This window comes from Myotis yumanensis, unplaced genomic scaffold (assembly GCF_028538775.1).
Source record: "Myotis yumanensis isolate MYYU_CA2020_CCGP unplaced genomic scaffold, mMyoYum1.0.hap1 SCAF_6, whole genome shotgun sequence".
Classification (NCBI taxonomy): domain Eukaryota; kingdom Metazoa; phylum Chordata; class Mammalia; order Chiroptera; family Vespertilionidae; genus Myotis; species Myotis yumanensis.
This window is the reverse complement of record NW_027223757.1, coordinates 37,037,365-37,059,787: the sequence shown is the minus strand read 5'-3', so window position 1 is coordinate 37,059,787 and position 22,423 is coordinate 37,037,365. Positions and strand designations below refer to the sequence as shown.

Sequence of the window (22,423 nt, the reverse complement as noted above, 5' to 3'; positions counted from 1 at the left end):
GAAATTTAGTAAGCATTTGGCACTATAGCCTTTGTGCTCTTGTTCCACCACATTTTAAACTTCCTATACAATCTATCTTTTCCATGGCTTAGACATTATATTTGGCTTCAGTTAATTGTTTGAGATATTTTCTTCTCTCTATTACACACATGTTCACGTATGTGACAGTCTCAAGATCACAGGGATTTCGATTGGTCTCTGACCATGACCTGTGGCTGGGGCTGTGTGCTCAGCACTGCAATGCCACCTCTCTCACGCTGACCTCCACACACCACTGGGTCCCAACACCTGAGCTGAGAACCATCTAATTTATTTTGAGCTGTCAAGCCTTTTGGAGAATCAGGCAGGGTATGAATACAAAAGCTTATCATTCATTTTCTTTTCTTTCTTTTTAAAAAAATATATATTTCTATTGATTTCAGAGAGGAAGGGAGAGGGAGAGAGAGACAGAGACAGAGACATCAACGATGAGAGAGAGTCATTGACCGGCTGCCTCCTGCATGCACCCCCACTGGGGACCAAGCCCACAACCCAGGCATGTGCCCTTGACTGGAATCGAACCTTGGACCCTTCAGTCCGCAGGCCGATGCTCTATCCACTGAGCCAAACCAGCTAGGGCATCATTCATTTTTATATAAACAAGTAGTCCTCAACTCATTGTATTCTTATCAAAACCTCATGAGGCAGTTATCATCATCTTTGTAAAGAGGAATTGAGGCTCCTAAATGTGCTTACCAATGAGAAAGGAGAGAATTGGGAACAGGAGCCAGCCTTGATTCTTAATCAATCTAGTTCTTTAACATTCATGTGTCCAAATCATTTGTTTGTTCTTTTATTTTATTTAACTAGAAAACGTATTCGGTGTCAACTAGGTGCCAGATATTGAGCTAGTTTATGTAAGACATGGCTCCTGCCTTCAAGTAAGGCCGAGTCCAGAAGGAAAATAGTCAATGACAATATAGTGAGGTAATGTGATAGAGAGATGAGATTAATGTGAATGGTCATCAGAGATGTATTTAACTTTCCTGTAGTAATGTGTTGGGGAAGTGGGGAGAGAGAATGAATTAGTTAATGGGTGTGTTGGTGTATAGGGGGTCACCCTGGGGGAAAGTTCTGAAGAGATGATGTCTGACTGACTTTCAAAGGATGACAAGAGACAAGGAGGTGTCCACTGTGATTAGAGCTGCAGGTGCAAAAGCACAGAGGTTTAAGAGTGTATAGCTCAGTCCCTATGACTGATGCAGAAATTAGTATTTCCCTAATTACTTAAAATTTTTATAAACAGTCCTTTAACTTCACGTCCATCAAAAAGAATGGTTAACTATACTAGAAAACAACTTCTTACCTTAATATTGATTATAATATCAGGTTTCAAATCTAGATTTTTAATTAAGGTTATTTGCTGCAAAGTAGTCATGGCATCCTGTGGAAGTGTTGGTATTTCAGTGATAATATAACCTGTAGAGTAAAATATAATTTTTAAAGTTTTATATTACCCATGTGAGAGCATGGAATTGTTATTACTGCTTTACAAAATGTCATCTAATTTCTGATGAACACTAATGCAGGGGATGGAAGCTGCAACAGAGGTACTGCCCTTGACAGGGAATCAAATCTGAGACCCTTTGGGTCCATGGGCCAATGCTCTAACCATTGAGAAACTGGCCAGGGCTCGTTATCAAGTTTTGGTGTAAGATCAAGAATATCCACAATTAGGATGTGAGGGTGATCTGGCTGCGACATCTGTCACCCCATTGATCACCAGGGTTGATTCGGCTGATCTGGCTGGCTAGGCGAGTGTCCCCCTCCTCCCTCACCGATCCATGTGCGTCCCTCCCGAAGCTGCGCGCTCGGTCAAAGAGGACAACCCCCCCCCCCCCCCCCCCAGGAGAGGACCGGTCTTCGGTCAAGGGTATACGAGTAGCTGCGCTCCCCTGCTAGAGCCTCCAAACAAGCTCTCAAGAATATCCAGTTATCCTAAAGACCATTAAAATACCCTTCCTTTTCCAATTACCATTGTGTGAAGCTGGATTTTCTTCATGTACTTCAACAAAAACAATATATTGCAACAAACTAAGCAAAAGCAGATGTGAGAATTCAGCTAGGTCTTCTCTTAAGCCAGACATTAAAGAAATTTGCAAAAATAAAATATCACTAAATATTGTGCTTTGAATAATATAATGATGTTGATAAAATATGCTATTTATGTTAACATGGAGCTGTTTTTTAAATATTTTAAACATGTTCTAGTTTTAATTTCTAATATGGTAAATACCGACAGTATAACCCATAAGTAAAAGCTCCTTTGGAGCCTCAACAATTCTCATAAGTGTAATGGAATCTTGAGAACTGCTATCCTATACAATGCCTAGAGTAGTGTAATAAAAAAAGCTACTAAGCATCTGTTGGTAGATGAATAAATGTGTCTCATCAGCCAACCTCAAAATCCCCACTTAAGAAGATATCGATCACAATCTTTTATTTTTAAAAAAAATCAGATCAACAACTCTCATGGTAATCCAAAACCTCATTAAATGTGTCAGTTTCTTCTAAGCTTTCTCACTTTACTTTTTGCCTCTATGCGTTGGACGCTGTCCAGAGAAGCAACCCTAAGCAGAAAGGGAGATCTGTTATCTTGGGTTTGGATATGTGAGTGTTACCATGATTCTCTCCTGTTTTACTATAATCCTTAGTTTCCAACTTGGCTTTCGCTTCCTTATTTGTTCCTGCTGTTATCTTTGAAACACTCTGCAAGAGGGGTGGCATCCTGAGGCATTCATTCTATTTGAGGCTCTTTAAGCGAGCCCAAGGCACCACTGCAAAAATACAGCCATGCATGCAGCCGTGCCTTCTCAGGAACTGGAGCCAGAGACGGGTCTTTCTCTGCTTGCCTCCTCCTGCTGTTCTGGCTTTTTTTGCTTTCCTGTCTCAGCATTCCCCTAGTTTGGTCTGGCTCCTGTCGTTAATCTAGTCCTCACTTGATTAACAACTTCTTTTGAACTTGTTTTCAAGGCTTTGACCAGTGCCTCCTCTGGGCTGGTGTTAACTAACATCCAGGTCTGACACATCACAAAGGTGGGTGCTGTGGTGAATGGGGCAGCTTGCCCAACCCTAGATTGAATTCAAGCCTGGCCCAGCTCACCCCTCCCAACAGACAATTCCAAAGCCCCTGGTCAGCACCTGTTGGAATGCAGGGAGACTTCTCGGGTCCACAGTCAGGGGGTAAGCTGGGCGAACAGACTGAAGCCTGCCAATAACTAGAGCCAGAGGACAAGCTGGGGCTATTCTCGTTTTCGTTCCTGACTGAGAAGTGTGGATTAATACGGAGAAACCTAATTAACCCATTGACAGGATTTAGTAATCAAACCCAGGGTGAATGGGAAAGCAGTCAGCAGAAGCTGTCAGCACCGCGAGGAGGATCACAGCAGCTTTTTGAAGCTTTTGCTGAAAAACACAGTGCTAAAAGAAGACTGGACCATGTAAAGTTAATTCATACAAAAGGAGAGTATAAGAAATAAAAACAAGTAAATAAGCAAAACTATCTGAAGTGCTGGATTGAATTCAGGCTCTGGGACCTGTGCCAGGGCAAAAGAAAGAGCAACTCCAGAAATTACTTCTGCTCAGACAGAGCATTTTTTAAAATATATATTTTTATTGATTTTTAAAGAGAGGAAAGGAGAAGGATAGAGAGGTAGAAATATTGATGAGAGAGAAACATAGATGGGCTGCCTCCTGCACGCCCCCTATTGGGGATGAAGCCAGCAGACCTCCTGGTTTATGGGCCCATGCTCAACCATTGGGCCACACTGGCTGGGAAAAGCACAGTTTTAAGGCTGCTTTGATAACCACCAATGCACAGAAATAAACATACCAAAGTGAGAGATTTCTAAGGAGTTGAGCTTCTCCAACATTAGCTTTATGACAAGTTCATCTGGAATGCTTTGACCACTCATCAGCATCGATTGCAACTAAGAAAAGCACAGATATTTTAATTACTGTATAATATACCTGTGATACAGAACTTTAAAAAAATAATAACTTTGAAATTTAGATTTGTTTACCATAACTCCTGCTTCGGTTTCATTGGCAATATGTTCTTCCAAAATTGTTAGAGCTGAAATAAGAATTCAAAATATTAGCACAAAGTGGTATTAGAATTGTCAAATTAAGAAACACATTTGTGTGTTTTGTAACTGGTAACAAAGATTAACATTTGTGTATCACTTTAGAGTGTACAAAGCATGTTTATACACAAGTGTAGAAGCAGCAGAATATTTTCCACAGAGAACCCATCTCTGCCACCTTGGGGAAGCTAACTTCCTAAACACCACCATGCTTTGGGCGCTTATGCCCTGTATAATATGCAAGAGAATATGAGCATGAAATGAGGCTGTGTATATGATAATGATTTGGAAATTGTGAAGTATTGCACAAAAGTATCTGGACTATATTACTTATAACCATACCGTTATATCCAGAGCCATTAATTTTGTATGCTGATTGTAAAAAAGGGTAATATGCATCGAGAAATTATAAAATAGATAAAAACTGATAGAAAAAGGGTCCTAAAGCTGAAATTTGAATAATGTGTTTCCTTTTTATTTATTTTTTAAAAATATGTTTTTATTGATTCTAGAGAGAGAAAGGGAGAGGGATAGAGAGAGAAACATCGATCAGCTGCCTCCTGCACACCATCTACTTGGGATCGAGCCTGCAGCCCAGGCATGTGACCAGACCAGGAATTGAACCTGTGACGTCTTGGTTTATGAGTCGATGCTTAACCACTGAGCAACACCAGCTGGGCAAGTGTTTCCTTTTTAAGAGGAAATATTCCATCTCTTGCTGGAAAATGTCCTGGGATAGAAATGACAGGGGAGGACCCAGGAGCTATATTATGTCCCTAGCTGCTAATAACCTATGGAACACTTGATATTCTTTAAGATTTCCTACAAATGAATTTTTTGATCAAAAATGAAATTTTATTTTATTTTTTTAAAGTTTTTGTGTGTATATTTATTGAATTGTTTCTCTCCAAAAGTGTATTCAATTGCAATTCCACTAACAGCCCATGGAATGTTCATTTCATAAATTCTTGTAAACAATGACTGTAGAAACTTTAAAAATTTACTGCCAACTTGATAGGCAAATATGGATCGGTGTTATTTAAATTAGCATTTCTTTGAATAACAATGAGGTTAAACTCTTTTTTTCTTATATTTGCCTATTGTTTCTACTTTTATGAATTGTTTTTCAAAGAGGCCATAAGTAGTTGTATTGATTATCAGAATATTTATATATAAAGACATCAATCCTTGTCTTATATATTGCAAAGAATGTAAGTCAATTTATAAATAATAAAAAATAAATTTATCACCGAAGATAATTAAGTGCTGGAAAATATTCCCAAGAGCAGTTGTCAGAGTTTCTTCTCTTTTCATTTTTCATAGGAAGACACTCCAAAGACACATATCCTCAACAGTTCTAAATTATGAAATCAGAGAATTGGAAGCAACAGAATGGAGTCAAAGACCCTTCATAAACCCTCCTAAATTTTATGAACAAAACCAGGACTTACCAAAGGGCAAAACATGTTTGACGCTATTATAAAGATAGTTCACTGGGTTGATAGTGATGTGTGATAAAGCAAAATGTTAGTCACAGACTATAGATAGGTTATATGAGTGTTCATTGTATAATATTTGAAAGTTATTATACTAAAATATTGGCGGGGGGGGGGGGTGGGAGAGTAAAATTTACCTTCTACACGAATACATTTCCATTCTTGTGCTATGTGACGGGCTAATGTTGTCTTCCCAACACCCTTAAAAAGAAAGATGATTTAAAACCCAATAAAATAGCTATTTGCCAGTGGAACAGATAGTCTTATTTTATTTTATTTATTTATTTTTTTATTTTAAAATATATTTTATTGATTTTTTACAGAGAGGAAGGGAGAGAGATAGAGAGTTAGAAACATCGATGAGAGAGAAACATCTATCAGCTGCCTCCTGCACACCTCCTACTGGGGATGTGCCCACAACCCAGGTACATGCCCTTGACCGGAATCAAACCTGGGACCTTCTAGTCTGCAGGCTGACGCTCTATCCACTGAGCCAAACCAGCTAGGGTGAAAAAAGCCCTTCTTAATGAATATCTTAAAGTATCACACTCTAAGATAAAAGATCACTTTATTGAAGTAACAGCTGCATCTGATTACTTTCACTGTTGATTTTTAAACTCTGTTATGTTTTTAGAAACATAATAAAATTATTGGAATCATTTCTTGGTATCTGTCCTAGGATCCATATAACTTTAGGTTAAAAAGCAGGATCCAGCCTTTGGTCTCTGCTGTTCTGAAGAGGCTCTTTCATTAACCAGCTCTGGCCCCTATTGGTAACTACCAACTAGCTCTGTGGTTGCAAAGAGCTCTCATCCAGAGGGCCTAACTGGAGCTGCCTAGAAAGGCAAGCTGTCTTATGACAGCCACTTTTGGTTCCTTCCTGTTTTGTGGAAAGACAATGCATAGGTCCACTGACACATTATGGGCCAAGATGAGGCACCTTGCCTCCCAGTAGCTTCAGATATTAATGGGAGAACTTCCCATTTGTCCTAATATTGTCCCCCCTTCACATACCCAGAGAGGCTCACAACAAATTCCACAGGAAGTTTTATATGCACATGGAGTCTGATGTAACCTTGGATCACATACAGCTAACAATTGTCATTGTACAGTGCTTTGAGGAGTGAAATTCTTCGTAATACAAAACCAAAGATAATGTAGGTTCCTTTCCAATTATAATGCACAAGAAGAGAGAAAGTTTATAATTTACAACCAATATTGTGTCAGGTTTTAAGTCATACAATGAAAATCTAACAAACACTCAAAAAAATTAGTACACTATGTGATTTTCATTCTTATTTGGTAACATAAGATTCCTAAGATTATGACTTTAAAAATTAAAAAAGTTATACTAAATAAGTACTTCTTAGCCATAAAAAAGAAGAAAATCTTACCTTTTGCAAAAGCATGGATGGACCTGGGGAGTATTATGCTGACTGAAATAAGCCAGCCAGAGAAAGACAAATACCATGTGATCTCACTAATTTGTGGAATCTAATGAACAAAATAAACTAACAAACAAAATAGAAACAGACTCATCGATGTCAGAAGGGAGGAGGTAAGGAGGCTGGGTGAAAAAGGTGAAAGGATTAAGCAAAAAACAAAAACAAAAAACACCCCACAAAACCTCATAGACAGACAACAGTACTGTCATTACCAGAGCAAACTAGGGGTAGAGGAGGCAGAAGACGGTAAAGGAGGAATAAATGGTGTTGGAAACAGACATGACATGGGGTGGTGAAAATAACATAATATACAGATGATGCATTATAGAATTGTACACCTTAAACCTATATAACTTAATTAACCAATGTGATGCTAATAAATTCAATTTAAAAACAGAAGTACAAATTGGTCCTTAGAGCATAGTTATGGGGATGTAAAGTACAGCATAGGGAATATAATCCATAATATTCTAATAACGATGTATGGTGTGAGGCAGGTACTAGATTCATCGGGATGATAACTTAGTAAGTTATGTAATGTCTAATCACTGGGGTGTACACCTGAACCTAATATAATAATGTATGTCAACTGTAATTGAAAAATAAAAATTATTTAGAAATGGAAAAAAAAACACAGAACAAAAACTGGCCAAATTAACTAAGTTGCTAGATACTCTAGGGCGGTGTTTAGGAAGAGAGTGTGAGGGTCTGAGTGCTGTCATGCTCAGTGCCTCTGAGCGTGTGCAGTCCATGCAAATGCACCCAGATGTACATCTATGAGTCATTTTCTGTATGCTTATTATCCTTCAATAAAGTGTTTCTTAAAATTATACCAAATAAGTTAGAAGAGATAACTTACTGGTTTCCCAAATACAACAAAGCAAACAGGTTTAGATAACATAAAGTGTTTTTCAGCTTCATCTTCATCAAATATATCCACAAAAGGATGTTCTTCTATCTTCTCTTGAAAAGTCATAATAAAAAATACTGCAATAAGAAAGAGTAAGATTGTTAAAGTGCCTAATTTAGTTGGAATAAGTAGGTAGGCTAGGGAGAACTAAAACACCCTATAAATTTACTTAGCCCAGAAGCCATTTCATACCACTAAATACATGGCTTTTGCTAATAATTGCAAATAAGCTAAACTCATGTATTAAAATAATAATAGGGGTGGGGGGGGGGGGAGGGATTGCGGGAGGTTGGCTGTGGGAGGGCACTAACCACCAGGGGGCGGCTCCTGCATTGAGCATCTGCCCCCTGGTGGTCAGTGCACGTCATATGACTGAACGTCTGGCCGGCTGGCCAACTTCCTGCAGTTCCTCCCCTCCCAGCCGGCTGGCCTCCCAATAGGCCTTGATCACTGGCCAGGCCGAGGGACCCCACCTGTGCATGAATTCATGCATCAGGCCTCTAGTAGATAATAAAAGGATATCATAAACACAGCTATCCAAAATATATTTTAAAACAAACAAAATGGATAAATTCTTAGAAAAATCAGTTTCTTAAGGAAAAAAAAAAAAAAAAAAGGAAAACCTAAGTGGTTCTTTAACCATTAAAGAAATGGGGTCAGTAATTTAAAATCTTCCCACAAAGAAACCAGATGGTTTTGTTGAAGAGCTCCATGTCTTACAATCTTACAGACTCTCTTTCAGAAAAAAGGTAGTGTAGACTTCCTACATAAATTTATGGGTTTCATATAACCTCCATACCTAAACAAGAGAACAGTGTGAAAAAGCATAATTATGTGCCAATTTCATTCATAAATAAGATTTTAAAAATCTTAATCAATATAATAGCAAGTTGAATCCAGCAATATATAAAAAAGATAACAACATCATGATCAAGTTGGGTTTTCCTCAGGAATTCAAGGCTGGTTTAATATGAGAACATTAAATTATCACATTAAAATAAAGGAGAAAAATTATATGATTATCTTAATGGAAAAAGTATGGGACAATTCAACACCCTTTAATTATTAATAAAAGATAAACTAGGAATAAAGGAAACTTCCGTAACTGATAAAGAGTATGAAAACAAGACAAACACATTTAATGATTAAATATTTAAGGTGTTCTTTTTAAAGTCATAACAAAGACAAAAATGTGTAATTATTCTCAGTTGATCTGATTACCTGTACAGAAAACTCAATCATGGATAAATTTTAAGAGTTAATGAGATAATCCACTTTTCTGGATTCAAAATCATTGTACAAAATTCAGTTGTATTTCTATACACCAAAAAACAGCTAGAAAATTTTAACAAAAAATAAATATGACTTAACAGCAAACATATAAGTAACCAGGATTAAATATAATCAAAGATAGATAGGCCCTTTATGAAAAAATTACAAAACCTTATAAAAGACTTTAATAAGCAAACTTAAAAAATGGAATAAAACTATGTCAGAGTGGTCTGGGACACTGTCCAGGGGGGGAAAAAATGGATTGAGGGGATTATATGCTTCCAGGTACATGGGATCTGATTATTCTTCTCTATGGAAGTTAAGAATTTTCAAACGGGTTTAATATAGCTAACATTATTTTAAGATGTCATTATGAAACAAGATATAGCAAGAAATATTACTACTATATTAAAAATACCTAAGATGAATACTTCATGAACTACAGGGCTGAAATTTTAAGCTTTTTATACCAAAAAATATAAGTAATACTACCATGAAATGTAGTTTTAAAGGGGAAAATGCATCTACACCTTTTAGAAAGATGGTGCATTTATTAAAGAAACTCTATTAAGTACTAAGACTCTATTAAATACTAAGGTCTGGGATGAGGCTACCTAGGTGGATGTCAAAAGTACCTTGAATCCCCAGGTTCCCCTGAGTGCTCTGCATTAACAGAAGTAGCCCCTCCTCCTTTCTGGAAGATTTCAGGCTCTTCTTGCCTGGCCTAATGGAGATGCCTCAGAAGACAATGCTTGCCTTCCACCAACATTTGCCTTCACCCTCTCTCATAGCTTCTAGAGCAGTAGCTGGGGTCAAATGTCAGCCTAGCCCAGTGGTCGGCAAACTCATTAGTCAACAGAGCCAAATATCAACAGTACAACGATTGAAATTTCTTTTAAGAGCTAAATTTTTTAAACTTAAACTATATAGGTAGGTACATTGTTATTAACTTAATTAGGGTCCTCCTAAGCTGGCCTTTGCTAAAAACGTCCTCAATTTGATTGAGGTACGTTCACTGAGGTCGACCCCTTCCAACTCTCCCATGCACACTCGTCTTGTATACTTGTTTCATCTATCTCCTTTCCAAAAACCGACTTCTGCGCATGGGCCACGAAGTTTCAATCGCACTGTACGTGAATGCCCACACGTGGAAGAGCCGCATGTGGCTCGTGAGCCGCGGTTTGCTGACCACTGGCCTAGTCCAACTGGTGAGGCACTGGTACAGGAAAAATAGGTATTAGGCACCTAAAGAGCTGAAGGGCCTGGCTATGATGTGCCAGTAGAAACCAGGAAAACATCCTGGGAGATCTTGAGAGTGCTGGGTAGGGGAATGTTGACTGGATAAGATTTTACTGACATGGGGACTCTCTCAGAGGACTCATGCCTTAACATCTGGTTAGGATACCTGGAGTGGGTCTTAATTTACCTGGTCAAGGGCCTGTAAGGAACAAGATCGGAAGATAAAGGAGTTTGGGGGAAGAGCATGTGAATGGACAGATGAGAGTGGTATGGCAATCACACTCTAAGGCAGCGGTTCTCAACCTGTGGGCCGTGACCCCTTTGGCGATGGAACGACCCTTTCACAGGGGTCGTCTAAGACCATCCTGCATATCAGATATTTACATTGCAATTCATAACAGTAGCAACATTACAGTTATGAAGTAGCAACGAAAGTAATTTTATGGTTGGGTCACAACATGAGGAACTCTATTTAAAGGGCCAGAAGGTTGAGAACCACTGTCCAAGCCTTAGGCCCTAAGGTGACCTCTGAAGAGTCACACCCTTGTGTAATTCTCCTCCTCTGACTGCAGTCTGTGACTTGCTTCTAAATATAGCAAAAGTAATAAAAATGTCACTCCCATAACATCATGTTATAGAAGACTCCATCTTAGTGGTCTGGAGAGAGACCTCCTGATTGGTTCTGAAGAAAAAAGTTATAAGAGGACCACATGGCAAGGAACAGTCGGTGGCTTCAGAAACTGAGTGCAGCCACTGGCCCCCAGTCAGTTAGAAAACTGGGACCTCAATCCTCGAGACAAATTTTGCCAACAATGTGACTGAGCTGGGAAGTGGATTCTTCCCTAGTTGAACCTCCAGATAAAAATGCAGCTCAGCCAACACTTTGATTGCAGTCTTGTGAGACCCTGAGCAGAGGATCTAGCTAAGCCATGTCAGGACTCCTGAACATGGAGACTGTGAGATAATAAATGTATTTTTTTAAACATACTGTATTTTTATTTATTTCAGAGAGAAAGGGAGAGGGAGAGAGAAACATCAGTGATGACAGTGAATCATTGACTAGCTGCTTCCTGCATGCTCCCTGTTGGGGGATCGAGCCTGCAACCCAGGCATATGCCTTGACTGGGAATTGAACCCTGACCTCCTGGTTCATAGGTTAATGCTCAACCACTGAGCCATGTCAGCTGGCAAATGCGTGTTTTAAAATGCTGAATTTGTGGTAATTTGTTATACTGCATAAAAAACTAAACAAAGGAACACAAAATATGTGGAGCTTTCTCACAAAGCATCCATCTCAGAAGAGGCAGTCACCAACCCGGTGGTCAGGATGATAATCCAGTAAATGCCAACTAGTCTTTGTCCTTGGTCGCCTCAGTGCTTGCCTCATGGGCTCAGACATGGAGTAAGCATGTGGCAGGGATGGAGGCGATGGAGGCTACGCATGGGCTCAACAACAAGGCTCCCTCTCAGGCTCCTCTAGTACTTCTGTTGAATGTCTTCCCTATCTGCTGCAGAGACCGAGGCTGAGCCCCAATATGATACACCCATTCAGTGACAAATTGTTGATTCGCCTTTCCTACCTGCAGTGCCTTGGCCAGCACCACTTTCTGTGGCCTGGACTTGTAGCACTTATCATGGGATCCCATGTAATACTGCTTTGGATCAAAGGAGCCTTTGTAGTAATGAAGATATAAGGAGGATCCATGGATCCTCCTACATACTACCTCACCTAGAAGCTGCTGGTGAGATTGTTAAAAAGGCCTCTTAAAGGTACAGCTAAAGCACCAGTATGGGATTGTGTGGCATTGAGACATGGTGCTTCAAGATGAGGAACATGCTTTGGACCAAGGATTTGGTAAGAGTGACTGCCCCCGTTATCACTCTGTGCACATTGACCACCAGGGGGCAGCTCCTGCGTTGAGCATGTTTGCACCAACCTTCTTCACAACTTGAGGCTCTGCTGGATTGGAAGCCCTGGTTTTGACTGAGGAGAGATGCCTCTTCCAGAGGACCCACTTAGTTAGGTTTCACTAAACCTAAAATTGCTGCTGCCACCTGATTATATTTGGCTCCACATACCTGGTAAGGAGTTATTACACTGGTGGAGGTAGAGCTGCTGCTACATAGTTAGGACAGGGAAATGTATGTCTTGAATGCAGGGGATTCTCTGAGACTCCTCTTGACGCTGTCACAGCCAGTGAATGGATAACTGTAGCAACCACCCACAACCTGACAAGGACATCATAACCAGGGGTTTATACTCTTCAGGGATGAAGACTGGTTACTCTACTGGTAAAACAATTTAAACCAGCAGACATGCTGGCCAAGGGTAAGGAAAATTTAGAAGGAGTGGTAGAAGAGGGAAGTGATAAATTATCAGTCATAGACTTAGGATTAATTGCAATAGTGAATTCTGTAGTCTGTCCTGCTAATCATATTTTTGTGAGTCCATTTCTTTTAGAAATTGGGACCAGACACCATGTTGAAGAATCAGTGACAGATGGTGTGAACTTGGGGACATGGGGGAGAAGTGGATATGAGTGGTGCAAAGGTTGGAACAGAGCAGAAGTTATTACTGCCCTGTTCATATCTACTTGACATATACCTTTTCCATGCATGGCCAGCCCAACTTCCAACTGCTGGCTGGCATGTGTGACTCTGCCTAATGGCTCTTTTTGGCTGCCAACACCTATTCTGCCTGAGCACAGGGCAGAGTGGAAGTTCCAGGGGATTAACCATCAGCCAATAACTGGTGGGGGTTGATGAACGAATACACCAGCTCCTTTGCCCCTTAAGAGGGAATAACTGAGACATCCATTCATCCATGTGAATTCCCCAGTGAATTCAGCCCACAGAGAAATTTGTTTGATAATATTCCCTTTATTAGCTTCCTTCACTTCCCTGTTGTTTTTGGGAGTATTCCCCATAGGAACTATTTGTATTCAAATTTTTGTCTCAGGATCTGTTTTTGGCTGAATCAAACTAAGACAAAGTTCAAATGGAAATGCTTAATTATAATATAACTAGAGCCCAGTGCATGAAATTCGTGCACTCGGGCGCAGGGTGGAGGGGGTGAGGGGTGGAGGGGGTGGGGGCAGGGAGGTCCCTCAGCCCAGCCTATTCCCTCTACCATGGGGAGCAGGCCTTAGCCATCAGTCGGACATCTTTAGTACTGCCACGGAGGCAGGAGAGGCTCTCGCCACTGCTGCTGTGCTCACCAGCTGTGACCCGGGATTCTGGCTGAGTGGCACTCCCCCTGTGGGAGCACATTGACCACCAGGGGGCAGCTCCTGCGTTGAGGGTCTGCCCCCTGGTGGTCAGTGTGCGTCATAGCGACCGGTCGTTCTGCCATCAGGCCAAAACCAGCTCTCCAACATCCCCTGAGGGGTCCCAGATTTCGAGAGGGTTCAGGCCAGGCCGAGGGACCCCCACTAGCACACAATCGGGGTTGGGGAGGGACGCGGGCGGTTGGCCAGCCAGAGAGGGACTGTGGGAGGGCTCCAGGGCTTGTGCAGCCCATCTTGGACCCCAGCAGCAAACTAACCTACCAATTGGAGCGTCTGCCCCCTGGTGGTCAGTGCACATCATAGCAAGCAGTTGAGTGGCCTTAGCATATAATGAGCATATTATACTTTGATTGGTTGAATGGCCAACTGGTCGACCGAAGACTTCTTAGAATATTAGGTTTTTATTATATAGGATAATTGAAAACTAAATATTGGAAAACCAGAATTCAACAAATATTTTAAGAGTTGTTATCCTAAATAAAAACATTATGCAAATATTTAACTCATTTTCAGAAGAGTTGGTTTCCATTATAAATGGAACAGAGCTAAATATTTTTCCCCAGTTAAAAGATCCAAGTCAACACAAAATATCAAAACCGACATGGTCACCTACCTAGTTCTTAATAAAAGGAGTACCAAACTGAGAAAGGAAATTTAAAATGATTAAATATTTATTTGAAAAGTTCTGTAATTTTTCAACTTTGAATTTATATTATCTCTAATGTCACATTATATCATATAATTTCTAATATCACATTATGTGTTTACACTATTAACTCAATGTACATTTTTAAAGTGTCCTTACAATTTTAGCAGTTGAAAAACCCTCTAGCAGTGGGTCCTGAGGGTTACACGGGGGCCCCACTCCTGGAAAACCTCACACTCTGCCTAGGCCAGATTAGCTGCCACTCCAGTATTCATCTTATGCTCCCATAGTAGGTGCTCAGTAAATGTTTCTTGAATGAAAACATTAGTCTTTGAAAGGGGAAAAATTTTTAAAAAGCGGAATTTGTGGAGGTTCCGAAGTTTACTTTTGCAAGAAAAGGAACTGGTCTGGGGTCCCCGCAGGAGGTGGAATTCCATTCAATCTGTACCAAAATGCATTGGGTCAATAAACTACCATCCCTACTTACCTGGCCGAAAGGGACCCCAGCGGACCCCACTGGTGGGCTACAGCCGCCTACGGGAACCCTCGGATCTGTAGAGCGGTTGCCCAGGGAACCCCGGCGGGGCAGCGCGCAAGGACGCTTGGGAGGGGGCGGGGAGGGGCTCCGGGCTCCGGCTTGGGGGCGGGGCATCGGCGGTGCGGCTGTAATTTTATTTTAAATATTCACTTTTGTACCTAAATTGGTATTCATAATTACAACACACTATATTTTCGCAAATCTAGAAGGCGATGACCAGAGAGGGCGCATGCACTGCCCATTTATGGCCACACCACCGGGTGGAAGGAACCTCAGGGCGGTGCTGCCCTGCGCCGCGCCGCTCCACCCTCCCAGTCCATTTGCAGAATTTACAAATGGGTAGCCTCCGGCACGAATAGATGGCCAAGCCCAACGTTGCCAACTTCAGGTGGTTAAAAAAAAGTCCTTGGAGCATGCACCCTCTGGACGATGAGGGTAAAACAGGCAACAAAGGGATGTGAGGGGAAAGCGCTGACATCAGCGAAGCGCCATCACCAAGCAGGTTCCCAGGAAAATAAAGGCAGACGTAGACCCGGAAAAAAACAGACCGACTTGGGAATGGCTCTGTCTGCAACTCGGAGAAGCGCTTCAAAAGAGGCAACCCAGTTCCAAGCCTTCCCTTTTCCCAAAGAGAAGGTCAGACAAACCAGGGGCTGCACTAACTTGGCACCGTCTCCGCCCATCTTTTCTTCCGCCCGCACCAAAGACGGCGCCCTTCGCTCCCTCCCCGGCAGCACGCAGGCCCGGGCTCCGCCGCCCGCCTCCCGAAGGTACAGCCTCCACCCCGCCCCGCTGGCCCTGGGGCGGGGCTGGCCCTGGAGGTGGGGCTGCCCTGGAGGAGGGGCGTCGGATCCGGAAACCCTGAGCTGAAGCCAGTCAAATACATCTTTATCTTTATCTTTATCTTTATCTTTATCTTTATCTTTAGTGCCCAGGAGGGGTTCTTCCCGGCTGGACCTGGTGTCTAGGGCCCGAGGTGTCTTCTTTCTGGTCTTCTGAGGCGATCCGGAGGCTGCCGCAGTCTGGGCTGCGGCCTGGTGCCCTGCCGTGGGGGCTCCTATTTGCTGGGGCCATGCCGGTGGCCGCCGCCCCCATCATCAGCTCCGTCCAGAAGCTGGTTCTGTATGAGACCCGAGCTGTGAGTACCGGCGCGCGGGGCGCGGGCGGGAGGATGGAGGGCGCGTGCGAGTGGACCGGTTAGGGCGCGGGCAGCACCCCCCTACGCCCAGGTCCCTAGTCCCAGCCTTGCGGAATGGGCTTTTGATGGTGCTTTTGCTGGTACGTGCTTCCACTTACAAGATGCGGTGGGAACACATTGGAAACAGGTGCTTGTGGCATCTCAGACACTGTTCATGCTGTTCTGTAGGAGTTACTGGATTCTTTTCAACTTTCAAAAAGTTTATTCGAGTTCTATGGTTCACTAGTTACAGTACAGGCATGGGTATTGTGTGGTTGGAAAATAAAGCATAGCTTTTCTAAATTGGGTTTTAGGGTCTGTGTTTAAAATTACACTTCATGATAACAAGATTGCATATAACAAGATTTCTGATGCTATGGAATGTCTTATAAGGCACATTAAGTGGAACTTGGGTTGTCGTCACTAGATAGGGTACAAGAAGGTACTTAACAGTTTCTCAGTTTTAACATGGTCCTAATAGCATGTCTGCCTAAGGTCATCATTAGGGTAGAAACACTGTTGACTCCAAATTAATTTTGCTTGGATCCAGACCAGAAGATGAAATTATCTAATATAGGGCATTTGCAAATATTTCCGTTCTTTGAGTAGAGTCATACAGAAGTATCATTTTGACATTGAAGCAAAACCTTCTGCTTTCTGTACAATGAAATGGGCTGGCAAATAGAGACATAGATTAGTTAAAAAATATAGTACTATACCGAAAACCCAGAAATTTCATCCCATTAATAAGCTGAGCATTCATGAGCACTGACTGAGGTGTTAGTGTTCTTTCTAAAGCACGATTAGTACTAGAGAGCTCATCTGCTCTGAACCTTCAGTAGTCCCCATTTTGAGGAGAGTAAATGCTGGATTCCTTAGTTTGTCATTAAAAGCCATATATGATTGGTCCTCAACTAGTCTGTCCAGTCTTATATCTAACTTAATATCAATTCAGCAAACATTTACCGAGGATTGGATATGTTCTTTGCTGTGCCTTATTCTGAAGTAAAATAGTGTTTCTTCCAGTTCCCTTTCTCTGTGTTTGCTGTTCTCTCATCTTGTAATGTCCCACCCCTTCTTCTCTTGTCAAAACTGCTGGTCCTCATAGTGGCTACAGTTTAAAAAATATATAGAAATATATATATATTGATTTCAGAGAGGAAGGGAGAGGGAGAGGGAGAGAGAAATAGAAATATCAATGATGAAAGAATCATTGATTGGCTGCCTCCTGCACATCCCCTGTTGGGGATCGAGCCCCAAACCCAGGCATGTGCAAATCCAACTGTGACTTCCTGGTTCATGAGTTGACTGTCAATATTGAGCCACACTGGCTGGGCTTATAGTTTTGTTGTTTTTTTTTTAACTCCTAGGATCTACTTAGTTGCCATTAATCTTATGTCTTTTTCTAAGTTATTGACATCCCTTAACCTTTGAGCTTGTTACTCAAAAAAACCTTTCTGCTTATATCTTTGTAAATTTTTCTTTCAGTCAGTGGCTTGCCTATTCATTTTCTTAATGACCGTTTTCTTCAGCTTCTTGGAGGTATAATTGACAATAATGTAAAATACTTAAAGTATACAATGAGATGATTTGATCTATGTATACATTATATTAATGATCTTTTGATGTGCAGTTGTTTTAAATTTCAATAAAGTCTAATGTATCTATTTTTCTTTTGCTTTGTCATTACTTTCTGTGTTCTATCTAAGAAATCTTTGCCTATTCCCAGATCACAAATATATTTTCCTGTTTCCTCTAAAAGATTTATGCTTTTAAGTGTTATGTTCAAGGGTGTTTCATATTAAATTAATTTTGTGTGTGGTGTGATGTAGGGGTTATATTACTTACTTAGTGTTGTAACAAACTACTCCAAAACATAAGGGCTTTGAACTAAAAGAAAACATTTAATACTTCACACAGTTTCAGTAGGTCAGGAATCGGAGAGTCACTCAGCTGAGTAGCTCTGGTTCAGGTCTCAAAAAGTTACATTCAAGATGTCAACTGGGCCACAGTCATTTGAAGTCTTGACTGGGCTGCAGGGTTTACTTCCAAGATGGCTCCCTCTCGTGCTTGGTAAGTGGAGCTGGTTCCTTACCTCACGGACATCCCCATGTGACATGCAGCTGGATTTGTCTAGAGAAAGTGATTCAAGAGAAACAAGGAGAGAGCTGCAATGTCTTTGTGACCTAGCCCCAGAAGCCACACTCCATCATTTCTGCAATATCCTACTGGTTATGTAGGTGAGCCCAGTTCAGTGGGAGGGAACTATACCAGGGTAATGATACCAGGAGATAAGGGTTCTTACAGGCTGGCAACTAGGGATTGAAGTTTATTTTTTAAAAAATACATCAATTTATACAGTCTCATTTTTTGAAAAGATTATTTATTGATTTTTTTGTCACTATTGTGAAAAATTAGTTGAATAAATATGAGTTGATTCCTAAACTCTCTATTTTGTTCCATGGATCAGTTTGTTTTTCTTTATGTCATTACCACCTTGTCTTGCTTATTTTAGTTCTATAACAAGTCTTGAAATCAGGAAGTGTAAGTTTTCCAACTTTATTCTTTTGCAAAGTTGTTTTGGCTATTCTAGATCCTATGCATTTTCATATGAATTTTACAAATCAGCTTATCAATTTCTATTAAAAAGCCTGTTGGCATTGTGATTTGGATTTTATTGAATATACTAGAGGCCTGGTGCACAAAAATTTGTGCACTCTGGGGGGTCCCTCAGCCCGGCCTGTGTGCTCTCGCAGTCTGGGACCCCTCAGGGGATGTCCACCTCCTGGCTTAGGCCCACTCCGCAGGGGATTGGGCCAAAGCTGGCAGTCAGACATCCCTCTGGAAGTCCGGGAGCCCGCAGGGGATGTCCACTTGCCAGTGGGGAGCAGGCCTAAGCTGCAGTCAGACATCCTTAGCGCTTCTTAGGAGGCGGGAGAGGCTCTCACCACCACCGCTGTACTGGCAGCCATCAGCCTGGCTTGTGGCTGAGCAGAGCTCCCCCTATGGGAGCGCACTGACCACCAGGGAGCAGCTCCTGCATTGAGCATCTGCCCCCTGGTGGTCAGTGTGTGTAATAGTGACCAGTCATTCCCAGTCGTTCTGCTGTTGGGGTCAATTTGCATATTACCCTTTTATTATATAGGATAGAGGCCTGGTGCACAGGTGGGGGCCGGCTGGTTTGTCCTGAAGGGTGTCCCAAATCAGGGTGGGGGTCCCGCTGGGGTGCCTGGTCAGCCTTGGTGAGGGGCTGAGGGCTGTTTTCAGACTGGCTACACCACCTTCAGGGTGGGGTGTCCCCACTGGGGTGCCTGGCCAACCTGAGTGAGGGACTGATGGCTGTTTGCAGGCTGGCCAAGCCCCCCAGAGGGTACCCTCACCCCATGGGGGTGTGACCAGCCTGGGTGAGGGGCTGAGGGCTGTTTTCAGGCTGGCCACACCCCTTCAGTTTGTAGTGAAACTCCTTGTTTCATTCTAACATTGTTATTTTGTATTCTCATTTTTTTCTTACCAATCTTGCTAGGTGTTTTATCAGTTTTATTATTCTTTTGGAAGAATCGACTTTTGACTTGGTTTATTTTTTCTATTGTTTGTTTTTTATTTAATCAATTTCTGTTCTTAAGCTTATTACTTTCTTTCTCTTACGAGTTTTGGATTAACTGGTTCATTTTTTTTTTTTTTGCTTCATAAGGTAGACATTTAGTTCATTGACTTAATTTTTTTCTTTTCTAATAAAAACATTTAACCCTAGCTGGTTTGGCTCAGTGGATAGAGTGTTGGCCTGTGGCCAAAGGGTCCTGGGTCCAATCCCAGTTAATTCCCCAGCCTGGCCCCTGCTCAGGGTGCATGCAAGAGGCAACCAATTGATTTGTTTCTCTCATATTGATGTTCTCTCTATCTTTCCCTCTTTCTTCCACTCGCTCTAAAAGATTAATGGAAAAATATCCTCGGGTGAGGATTAACAAACAAACAAGCAGAAAATCATTTAAAACTGTACATGTAAATAGGAGAATAGTCAAAAAAGACTAGTAGCCTGAACACTATGTCCTTATATGCAAAAACTTTTGTAAATTAGTCTAAAAAATAATGCCTGACAAAAAAGGACAAGGGCATGAATAGGTAATTTCCCAAAAGGAAGTATGTTTATAAAAAGATATTCAACTTGCTATTAATTAAGGCAATAAATTGAAAAAAAGATTTTTATTTTTTATGTGTCAGAATGGCAGAGGTTTGAAAGATTGACCAAAGTCATTGTCAGCAAGTATGTGAAAGAAATGGCATTCTTGTTTTGGTTGGTGAGAGTGTATTAATTGGCTATGAAAGAATTAGGGTACACATTAGGAAACAAAAGAGACAGTGGACAAGATGGGCTGTCTCTTGTCTTGAGCCTTCATTTAGAACAGTGGTGCTCAACCTTGGCTGCACATTAGAATCACCTGGGAATCTTTTTAAAATCCTGATTTCTGGGCCTCATCCTCCGGAAATTCTGTTTCTTTGTTATGGGGTGGGGCCACAACATTAGTAACAAAGAAACAGAATTTCCGGAGGATGAGGCCCAGAAATCAGGATTTTAAAAAGATTCCCAGGTGATTCTAATGTGCAGCCAAGGTTGAGAACCACTGATTTAGAAGGATAATTGGGTGAAGTTCAGGCTGTCGTTGTTATCTGTGTTTAGAGGTGGAGTTGAGTGTTTGGAGTGTGAAGGGAGGTAGGTTGGTAGATGGCATGCAGGAGGTGTAGTTATCACCTTGTGAAGGGCCTGCTCCCTCCCAGACTTACCTGTTCGCTCTGGCACCCAGTACCTTCATGCTGCCCTTTGGCTCCTGTGACCCCTCTCTGGCCTTCATCTGTCCTATGACCCAAGACTATAGATCAGGGGTCCTCAAACTTTTTAAACAGGGGGCCAGTTCACTGTCCCTCAGACCGTTGGAGGGCCGGCCTATAGTTTAAAAAAAAACTATGAACAAATTCCTATGCATACTGCACATATCTTATTTTGAAGTAAAAAAACAAAACGGAACAGATACAATATTTGTATTTGCATGTGGCCCTCGGGCCGTAGTTTGAGGACCCCTGATCTAGATAAATAAACTCAGGCCAGGTCCAGCCTTAACTCTCGTGCAGCTCAGTGCAAGTAGGAGTTGTCCACAGGAGATTTAACAACCTGAAGTTATCATGCGTGAAACAGCAGTTTACTTTAGATGTTTTCCAATTTATAGCCGTTGGTTAATGTATGATGCCCTAGTGGTCTTACCATTGCAATGAGTGACCATTTTGTAACAAAGAAATATAGCAGTTGACTTTAAAATTGGTAGCTGAATAGAACGGTGGCAGATTTTTGTGTATGCATGTGTATTTTGTAGGGATGAGGTTTTAGGACAGGGATGGGCAAACTTAAATGGGTTCTTAAACTGGACCGGAGGGCCGGAACAAAAGCATGGATGGAGTGTTTGTGTGAACTAATATAAATTCAAAGTAAACATCATTACATAAAAGGGTACGGTCTTTTTTTTTTTTTTAGTTTTATTCATTTCAAACGGCCGGACCCGGCCCGCGGGCTGTAGTTTGCCCACGGCTGTTTTAGGACAATCTTCACTCTTGCTAGTTCAAAATTATTTGTATGTATGTATGCAGGTAGGTAAGTAGGTATGCATTTATGTAATTCCTGCCTTGTTCCAAAGAAAGCTTCTCCTTCCTCCTCACCCCATCATGCAAAATAGAATAAAGCAAGTAAGAACCACATCATGAGGAATGCAGCTTACTTAATTAGCCTTGATCTGTGTAATTAGGGAATGGAATAGAACAATATAGGGTATGGCGCTGGGGACTAAATCATACTAGTATAAGTGGGAGAGAGAAACATAGTTGATTTGGAAGGCGTGGTTGGAGGTGCCAAAGTTTCACACTTGTTTCTGGAGGGGATTGGAAGCGTCCCCATCAGTAAAGCTCTGAATCTATAAAGAGTGAATTTGCAGAATCCATTTTGACCATCAAGGGCCCATTTCCCTGTCCGGGCGGCATTACTGATTGTGGGATTGCTGGAATAAGTGAGGAGGCAGGCCTGAAACACTGTTAGACTATGAGAAGGAACCTCAATGTGATCTTTAAAAATAATACCTTTATTCGGAAAGTTCAAGTGAAGGTTAACATTAATTGAAGCTGTCAGACAACCTAAAATTTCTTCTTTTTTAAGAAGGCTGATTTTCTTCCCTCAGATAAAAAGTGGGTGATTAATTACTCTATCGTTACAAAAGGAGATAATAATGTTAGTAGATACTGAGTTTCCCAT

The 22,423-nt window shown here is 41.5% G+C and overlaps 2 protein-coding genes across 6 annotated transcripts in view; one reads left to right on the top strand and one right to left on the bottom strand.

The window, feature by feature from the left end:
* AK9 (adenylate kinase 9) overlaps positions 1 to 14,988 on the bottom strand; it is a 108,069-nt gene extending 93,081 nt beyond the window's left edge. For all 4 annotated transcript variants that reach the window (XR_011471843.1, XM_070417933.1, XM_070417935.1 and 1 more), the window contains exons 1-6: positions 14,907 to 14,988; positions 7,925 to 8,052; positions 5,758 to 5,821; positions 4,062 to 4,114; positions 3,872 to 3,968; positions 1,346 to 1,458 (exon numbers count right to left, since the gene is read on the bottom strand). Coding sequence is in view for 3 of the 4 variants with exons in the window: in XM_070417933.1 (XP_070274034.1) it covers positions 1,346 to 1,458; positions 3,872 to 3,968; positions 4,062 to 4,114; positions 5,758 to 5,821; positions 7,925 to 8,041 (444 nt within the window). In the remaining variant the exon portion in view is untranslated. The remainder of the gene's footprint in view (positions 1 to 1,345; positions 1,459 to 3,871; positions 3,969 to 4,061; positions 4,115 to 5,757; positions 5,822 to 7,924; positions 8,053 to 14,906) is intronic.
* Positions 14,989 to 15,797: 809 nt separating this feature from the next.
* The window catches only part of FIG4 (FIG4 phosphoinositide 5-phosphatase), a 101,905-nt gene continuing 95,279 nt past the window's right edge, over positions 15,798 to 22,423 (top strand). For both annotated transcript variants that reach the window (XM_070417931.1, XM_070417932.1), the window contains exon 1: positions 15,798 to 16,095. In XM_070417931.1, coding sequence (XP_070274032.1) covers positions 16,030 to 16,095 — 66 coding nt within the window. In that variant the 5' untranslated portion in view covers positions 15,798 to 16,029. The remainder of the gene's footprint in view (positions 16,096 to 22,423) is intronic.